The sequence below is a fragment of the Etheostoma spectabile genome, chromosome 6 (assembly GCF_008692095.1).
Source record: "Etheostoma spectabile isolate EspeVRDwgs_2016 chromosome 6, UIUC_Espe_1.0, whole genome shotgun sequence".
Lineage (NCBI taxonomy): Eukaryota > Metazoa > Chordata > Actinopteri > Perciformes > Percidae > Etheostoma > Etheostoma spectabile.
In genome coordinates, this window is record NC_045738.1 from 4,833,695 (window position 1) to 4,843,413 (window position 9,719).

The 9,719-nt window shown below is 39.2% G+C and overlaps 1 protein-coding gene across 1 annotated transcript in view; it reads right to left on the minus strand.

Annotated features, from left to right (window-relative positions):
- mtbp (MDM2 binding protein) overlaps positions 1 to 9,719 on the minus strand; it is a 28,228-nt gene that overhangs the window by 12,975 nt on the left and 5,534 nt on the right. The window contains exons 8-12 of the mRNA XM_032518895.1: positions 8,793 to 8,909; positions 3,295 to 3,389; positions 2,778 to 2,844; positions 2,391 to 2,508; positions 1,665 to 1,844 (exon numbers count right to left, since the gene is read on the minus strand). Coding sequence (XP_032374786.1) covers positions 1,665 to 1,844; positions 2,391 to 2,508; positions 2,778 to 2,844; positions 3,295 to 3,389; positions 8,793 to 8,909 — 577 coding nt within the window. The remainder of the gene's footprint in view (positions 1 to 1,664; positions 1,845 to 2,390; positions 2,509 to 2,777; positions 2,845 to 3,294; positions 3,390 to 8,792; positions 8,910 to 9,719) is intronic.

Here is a 9,719-nt window from a genome sequence, read left to right on the forward strand (position 1 = left end):
GATAATTTGCAAAACTCACTTGTGTATTGTTTGGAGTGGATCTCATTGAACAATTTGATATTACTCGAGTGGGATAAGGAGCAACAGAGTGTTAATAAGCACTCCACCGATTTTACCCAAAAAGGTCAATTCACTTGAAATATTTGCCAGAAAACTTTTCAAGTCTCAACATAAAATATTACTCGTGTGGAATTACTGTTCATTTACTGCAGCCCATTTTAAGCAACATTGTTGCTCAAATACTTTGCAGTTAACTTATGCACGATCCAACTTTTTTAGTCCCGATACCCGGGTTACGGCAAACAGCCAACGTACTAATTGGCGTGGCAATCATGAAATATCTTGACACAGCCAACTCTTTGGCTTGCTCCATGTTGCTTAATGGTTAACTCAACTCTTCCAGCATGCGACACACGTGCTGTTGATGACTGATGTTGATGTGCTGCGACGGAGTGAAAAAACACAAAAAAACTGGATCGGCCAATGGATGCATTAATTTTTCCGATTCGTGCACCCCTACTTATAAATTAAACGTGTAGCCCATTGGCAAAAGAGACTTGAAAACATTACGACTTGAAACTGTATGCTAGTACTAGACACAACAGTATATTGAGTATTTCATGCTTTTTGTTCAGATGCAACAACCCTCAAGTGTGTGCTTTTTAAGAGGTTTACTGATTTAAAGTTCATCCCTCATCCATCTATAGATTCACTCCGTTCTTCCTCATCACCTTTCTCTCTCTCTCTCTCTCTCTCTCTCTCTGTCAATCCATTTGTCTCTTCAATACCCCTTTTCACTCCTTTCCTCTTTGATTGATTGTTCCTATTTTATTGACAAAGATGAGGAAATCCTTAACAAAACAGTCACTGCTTTCCATGGCTGTGAGGGAGGAAGGGAGGAGAAACAGGGACATAATACAGACCAGCATAATGTACAATCACAACCCCTCATTGTGTCAATGAAAGGCTTCTACTCCAATCAAGCTTTAAGTGAAACGGGACACTTAAATGACTTTTCTTTACAATATGGCAGAACACTTATTACAGCTAAATGTGCAGCAGTGGCTACCGTATAGCACTCGGCTCAGGGAGGCAATTAAGGCAGTTAAAACCATTAGTAGTTATTTGTAGTTGTTCTTTGAGTCATAACTTAAGTCAATCTGAACACACAGGCGAGATAAATATTTTTAGACTTTCTGAGGACGTCATTATCTCTAAACATGTACATTGCAAGTAAACCACAAACGTAACCGAATTAATTGAAAACAAGACGCTCCTTACAACTTCAGAACTTGCCTGAGAATCATCACGTTTATTCATAAGTTGTATTGCAAACAGGAACTGCAAATAGCTGATTCACAATACTTTCAATGGTGTAAAATAGTATAATTTTTTTTGCTGAGCTATCAATGTTCAAGTGACATTACTGACGCAGGTTGGGTATGGGTGATAGGAGGGGGGAGGGGGGTACTGCAGTACAACTACAAGGGGGAGTTAGGTAAAAGTTTTTTCTATCTCTTCTGACTCTCTTAAACAGATGCTGCGATTCAAGGTTTTAGCAAATTAAAGTGACTCCGGCACATTTACGGTGGCACACAAAAAAGGCACACACCCGCACCCACACAAAATGATACAGTTAAAACACAAAAATATACATAATATACCTGATGATGGCAGAGACTTCTCTCTCAGCAACCCAGAGATGGTTGCCATGGCAGCCCCTCCATTGATTTGACTGTCTGAGTGCAACATCCTGACCCTGCAGCCTCCCAACCCAATGCCGTCCGAGCCCTGGACCAAGAGAAGGTAGTGAGCACTCTCACCTTTTACCTCTACGTCAGGCACTGCAGGGGACAGACAGCAGAAACAAGATTACATCCACAGTTAATCCTTCATAATTTACAAACTTATTTTATTACAATTACTATTATTTATTGTTTTTTTATCTGCTGAACACTCTATTGTAATGGTCTGATCACACTTTACATGATTTATTTAAAAATATTTAATCCATTCAATTGTGCTGTACAATATATCTCACTCTAAAAAATGTTGGCCAAGCGTATTGTATATCTAATCCCTGCTGTCCAATTCTTATTAATTACCATTTTCTGCAGCAATCCAATTACCTTAAGGGCATGGCAATATCAGTTACAGCAGTCTCATGAATTTTGTTTCTGAATTTTTCACGGGTGTTTTCCAAATTGATTTTGTCTCACTTCTGAATACGTTCCACAACAGAGGGCTTTCTTATCTAAATCAGCGTAGTTCTAGTTACCAATTTATTTTTCCAAAAAAGGTGATATGGCTCCTCTCTGTTGTTGTAAAACGATCACCCATTTCACAAGAAAATGGAAAAAGACTTGGGGGAAGAAAAAAAACAGTCTTACCAGGTAAAGACTTTGGTCTCCTGGCTATAGACTCTCTCCAGCGCTGGGAGCTTAGTTGGCCGGCTGGGGCTTGGGCGATGGGTGTGATTATACAGGACAGACTGAACAATGCTCCAACCTGGAGATAGAAACACTGTTGATAAAAATACACACTAACACAGTCCCTCAATCCCATGAGTCTTATAGTAGATGAACCTTATTTGCATATTCTTCTGTATGTGCTACGTACTGTACATGCACACACATTAGACTGGGGACCAAAGTAAACATGCAGAAATCGAAGTTCGGCAATTAATTTACTCATTTGCTTCATTAGAGATGATAAAGTTCTGTGGCTGATGTTTTCCAACATTTGTACTTATAAGAGCTCAGTTTAGTGGCCGATACCTTTCCACGCAGTGACCTCAGCTGGTCCAACAGAAGTTTAGCTTTCATTGACTTCCCAGATAGGCTTCTGTTTGTTGGTAATGAAGGAACAATACAATATTGAGGAGAAAGTTTTTACCAACTACCTTTTGAGACAGGAAACACCTTAGGAGGCTTCAGTTAACATACTAGAAGCTGCATTACGTATATAATCAGACATATTAAAATCTCCATGTATGGATAAAGAATCAGTGTTGTTTTGTTATTGTGTCACTTTAACAGGTTGCATCTAGATATGTGGATACATTTAAATATGAATGACAGTACAGTTTTGAACACACACACACACACACACACACACACACACACACACACACACACACACCACACCACACCCACACACACACACAACCACACCACACACACCACCACACACAACACACAACACACACCCCAACACCCACACAACACACACACACAACACACACCACCACACACACACACACACACCACACACAGACACTTAGAAAATAGGATCAGTTCCAACTGGGTTGTGGACATCAGAAAGCTGGGCAGCTCTGACATATTAACCAGCTGAACCAAATCTAAAACTGGTGCGTAGTAATGGAAGACCTGCAAACACAACAAACAGACACAGGGTGGTGGAGGAGAGAAAGAATGAACACAGAGAAGAGGATGAAGAAAAAACAAGAGGGTTATCACACAGAACAGCATCTACAAAGAGGCAACAGCCTCATGAGTTGGAGGCCATCCAGCAGTTGAAGGACTAACTGACACTGAGCGTGTATTGAGCAAGATACTGAACCTTAACCAGTTCTGAAGAGATGTTATATAATGGATCCTGAAATGTAATCTTCCTTGGTGTCAAATCTGGATTTGTACTTCCTAAATTTATTAACAGTCTGTAGTTGTCCTACTTATCTAATGAGCAAATTACGTGAGGAAATCAATAATATATAAATCTTTTTTTACATGAAAAAACAGGTAATTTGCATGTACAGTAAATTACAAGAATGCCAAGGAAAGCCTGAAATCTTATAATTTATTCAATAGGAATAAAGTGGTGACCTATTTCTTATAGTGTAAGTAAATGAAGATGTTAATGAACCCGGGTTGGATTCTCAGTGTTGCGAGTTGGTAAAGTTTATTTATCACTAGTTCTGACTGACTAATCCCGTTACTTCCAATATTTAATTTTCCTCATTACTTGGAATCATCCTTTATAATGGTGTAAAATTGCACTAGGCTGGTTAAAATGCTTTTGTACATAAAATGACTCTCGGTAAATCAATATGCAATCACTGCAAAAGTGACTTTCATCTGAGTGCTGTTGCGTGTGTTTTTCTTTGCAGCAGCATTGCATGTTATACTTATCCCTATGTACATAGACTACTGTAATCTTGTCCCATGTACTTGCCCTAAGAATAGCCAAGCAGTGCTCCAACAGTAAGTGCTCTTCATGAACAGTCAATTGCCGTGGTATACCATGTATTGTGTAATATAAAATACTGTATCATTGTCAAAAAACTGGATAAAATATTATCATCATGATAAAAACTTGTGATTTACACCTAGCCTGGATGCCAGCCGAACTAAGCCCCATCCACAACATTTGAGGTTGGGAACTTCCGTCTGGACTTGATCTGTTGTGGAGCAACTACACTCAAACGAGAGCTGTTAGGACCAATCAAATTGTCAAGGCGGGCTTTATATGATGATGGGCAGATGATCAACAGTTACGTAATGATGAACGACGCCCATGTCGCTCTACACTGGGCAAACTCATTTGATGGTCCTCCCGAGGTCCTGTTGCTGTGATAATGGATATAGCTAATCATTGCAATTCCCCATGTGGTCTATTAATACATCCATGGTGTTATCTTATGATACATCCAAGGGATGTATGTGTGCTGTAAAGCCTGTAATATGGAAGTGACGTCATTTTTCCAAACCGGCTGGGCTACTGGCAAGTATTTACAGAAGCTAAAATCAGCGGTAGCTAGCAGTTGAGTTCTGGTTCTGTTTACAACTATGCGTTGCTCAACATACGTCACATACTCCATTGCTCTGATTGGTAGTAGGTCTATCCAATTGAGTGCAGAGGCATTTCCTTTCCTGGTTTGGTTGAAACACGCATAACCAGTAAAGTTACTGGATAAAGCGACGCTGTAGACTTGCTAAGGAGAGCAGAGCAGTCTTTTACAGTGATGGCTGCATGTTACTGCGCAGCCTGCAACTGAGCTTGACAACGTAGATATGACGTGAGCAACCTGCTGAAGAATTACATTAGAAGAATAAAAAGGTGTAACGTGATTCAGAGGAATTTCCTCCATATTTTTTGAAAATGTCTAGAATGTACAATTACCCGTTCAGCAAAATTTCCTTTACTGTCCATGTTCTCACTTGAATATGAGATCATTTTCATCCTTGTAACTGTAGCATCATTGTGGAATACAGACCTGTATCCCATAACAAAGAAGTGGCTATTCTACCAAAATCTCTGGTTGTATTAGATCATTGTGGGCAGCGCTGAAAATCAATGGGCAGGACTGTGTTATGGCAGTATTTACAGGATTCTTGCATAAATGTGATGGAGTAGCTCGATTTGAAAAGTATTTCATCTACTACATATTATCCATATAAGAGGCATGCTTATATCACACTTGTAATATTGTCTAACGCTTTATACTTGCATGCAGGTTACATTTCATTAATTACACACTGAACACACACTTCAGGTTTTAATCTCACAGCAGTGTGGCCTCCCTGCCTACTGAGGCTGAGCGTGTGTGTGCGTGTGTGTGTGTGTGTTGGTAATTACCACGGCAGTTACGAGGCCTAATAGTTTTTGTCTGAGCATAGTTTCAATTTTACAGTCAGTTATCCCAGCAGAATGGAGATGTGATAGTTTTGTTGTCCTCAGAGGTTGTTTTTATATCATGTGCCAAGACAATCAACGCCATCTGCTTCTCTGTAAACAGATCTGATGAGATCACACACCGTATTACTCTCCATAGACGTGTAGATGAGTAGCATGCACAAACACACACACCTTAACTATGGCACTCTGCTGTGTTAACTGGGTAATGAGCACACACAACACAAACACTGCATACTATCTTTTGCCAAAAACCAACTTGCAAAGCAGACAATGGTTAAGATGACGACAGCACACATATTAAACTATATAAAACTTACAACAGCAACTCGGCACTTCTCCTGTCTGTAGAGCTAATGGGTCTTTTCATAAGTTTTTTAATGTGTAAAACAGACATCCTTTCAACCAACTGTCTTAATGCTGAGAAAGACCATAACTTCTTGGGCACAGCTACTGTGTGTTTGTATTGTTATGAATGTTATTCTACATAAGAAAACTCATTACAAAACTATACCAACTGTTCTAAAAGGCCTTGTCTCACAAAGAGTCCATTATCTCTATACAAATACACATCTTTTACACGACATACACACACGTGTACACACACACACACACGTACACACACGTGTACACACGTGTTTAAAAGTTACTGTCTCCAGACATGTACAAATCAGAAAACAGAGTGACTGAAAGAGGACACGATAATGGACAACAACTTAGAGTTCAGGCAAGAGTGCAGAAAGAAAAACACAAAAATGGCCAAAAGGAAAAAGAAAATAAGTTTTGTATGTACACATGACCTAATAAGACATACATAAAATAATTAGGCAAAACACAAAAAGGCTGTTCATCTACTTTTTTACATTACATCTGGCCACCTTGTGTTTCACGTCCTAAGAAGCCAATTCTCCACCTTTAAACATGAGTGAGCCTCTGACATGGAAGATTACTGTAAGAGAAGGTGACTTACACAACTATGTTTAAGGCTTAAGCATGGAATTACTACACAATAAAAACCGCAGTAGACAAAAGAAATTCATTAAAACTTGTTTGTGACAAATACTGTAATGTCAAAATCTAACAAACTCAGATTTATATGTATTATTATTATTTTTTTTAATTTTTTTTAATTTTTTTAAATCGGGCATGGAAATGTACATAAAAAAATGGTTGCATGGAGATGCAACGATAATTGGTTTAGAATCAAATTGTTTGCCTCTGAATCGAATTATGAGGTGCCCAGAGATTCCCACCCCTAGTGTCAGTACTTCGGCTCTTATAGGGTAAAAAGCTGCCTGGAGCAAAATGTTGGACCGACCCCCATTGCAATCCCCAAGAGTCATGTCCCATGACGTTCCCTGACACGCCAATCTCAGAATTTTCTGCTGTTTCACATCATGGTGAACGGATTATTTTTTTAAATCTTGGATTGTTGAATGGACAAAGACACGTCAAGATGCTTCAGTGACTCTTTTTTTTACTAACATTTTATAGACCAAGTGCTTAACTAATCGATTAATCAAGGAAACAATTGTCAATAATCAAATTAACTGTTGCAGTTACAGACCTTAATAATAATAATAATAATAATAATAATAATCAAGTAATGATTTACATCTGTTTGAAAATGTATAACTCTGTGGTCTGTCCTAAGGGTAACATAACTTAAGCCCAACAGTGCCTTGTAGCACTAAGCTCCTGTGTTTTAGGGTTTTGTAATCACAGGGTTAAATTTAATTTAAGTGTAACATAAAAGTGTCATAAAAATATGTATTGCAGGGCACCCTGGTAGCTCACCTTGTTAAGCCTGCACACCACGTACTAAGGTTCAGTCCTTACCGCAGCGGCCCACGTTCAAGTCCGACCCGCGGACCTCTGCTGCATGTGTATGTTTGCTGCTCTGCTGCTTTTTTCAGCTCGCATGCCAACGGAGAGTTGCTAGACTGACCCTGACTGCAACTTACATTTGCTGCTGCTAGGGTACGTCTAGATTTCTAGGCTAGCTTCATGGAGCAGCAGACATACTTCCCTCAGTTAAACCCTTTGGGCGTTTGCTCTCCATGATGAAATGATGAATCTATATTTGAATACTGTTTTCTGGCTACAAGGTCATCAGCTGTACAAGAGGTCAACACTCATTTGGCAGATTAAATACATTTGATCTATCTGACTGTCCTTCAGTCATTGGTTCCTCAATGCGATTAAAGGGCAACAAGGAAGGGACCCTTTTGAACTCATCTCCTTCTAGCCACCAGAAATAATTAGGAGATGGAAGGAGATGGAAATGTGTGCAGCTCATTCTACTCTTTAGCTTGGAGGTAGGATTTAACTTCAACTGGGGATAAAGGAAGAGTTTGCCGCTAAATGTAAATTTAGTCATTATCTACTCAACATCCTGTCAATCAAAACCCTCCCTAAAGTTTGTAGGAATATGGACACAGACAAAATTTCAAAATAGTCTTCTTTCAAGCTGCAGAAGTTTACAACCTCAACACGTATTACATTTCTCTAACGAGATTTCCTCACTAACATCATTTGTCCAGGGCCCACAGCACTTTGGCAGAAGACTACAACATATTTTTGTCAGAGAGGAAGAAACAAGAAATAATGAGGGGAACAATTGGACTTTTGAAACCACAATGCAATTGTCAGGCAATAAAACACAAACATGTTGCTGCCTGAGGTGTTTGGAGAAGTTAAATAAAATCCAACAATGATAAAAAGCCTAGTTCCAGACCGTCAACTTGCTGCCCACATCTCTGATTAGTGCAGGGATTCAAATAGGTCTGTTGTGGTGTCTACAGAGTTGGAGAAACATTTAACCTATCAGAGCTTTGTGGGAGCCATTTAGCTACACCATAAAAAATGGCAACAACAGCAAAATGATCTAAAATGCCGACTGTGAATGATGATGACCGATATGTTGAAACAAAATGGCAACTCAGTCTGTTTATGAGGCTAGCTATCACACACTTTAAGCATTAGAATTGTCATATCAGTGTGAACTATTCCCATATATTAGGCTGCGGTCGTCTTAAGTTTCACGAGCTCAGAGGAAAAGAGTTGACTTTAAACATAAAGAAAGGTTAAGGTTGGAAAATAAAGATGGGAGAGGCGATGAAGAGCTCAGGACTTACCTCCGACTGTAGTTTGTGCTCTGTAGTGGTGTAGGGAGCGTGCAAGAGACTGGTTCCTGATATGTGATGTACTGGAGAGCGCAGAGAAAAACCATCGAAACGGAGCTCCGACGCATACTGAGGCAAACACACAGAGGAGAGAAAGGGTTACGTAGCGGTAAGTTGTTTAATACTGATACACACGGTTACCGTCTCTCATGCGGCTATCAAGTGTTTTCAAATAACTCACAAAAATACAGTTTTCTTTGTCATGTGGCTGTATAGTTATTGGTAGTTATCAGGCATACTTTTATTCGTTTGGGAATTTTTCTTTGTTCCATCACTTCTGAAGGCAGCAACTTAGAAAAGGTCACTTTCATTAAGGAGAAGCTGTATGCTTACCGCATCATACTCAGAGCTCCATAGACAGAGCAGAGTTGTCTGCAGAAAACATTTGTCAAGCATACAATAGCGTTGCTAGTTGACTAAAATGACAAATATTAATTAAAGCTGCTTTAAACTTATTTCCGAGTAGAACACAAAACGTACAAACAGCACTAGACTAAACAATTGACCAAATGAACATTTCAGCAAAGAAAAAAATGTGAGCAGTTTCAAGATACCAGTTAGGATTTTAGATACAAGCTGATCAACATTTAAAATTAATATTAAATAGCAACTGAAAATCTCAGGTTTAACGAACAAATGTTTGAGACATTGAGGGTAACTCCATGGAGAAGCAGATTGCTGATTCTTCCCAGAGAAAAGCTGAAGAAAAGCACAAGCGTCCAATTCTAAAAACCACTGAACCTGCCAATTTCTGCTTAAAAGGACCCATGACATGGTGCTCTTTGGATGCTTTTACATAGATCTTAGTGGTCCCCGTTATAGCATATTTGAAGTGTTTTACCCAAAATTCAGCTTTGGTGCAGAATTACAGCCACTAGA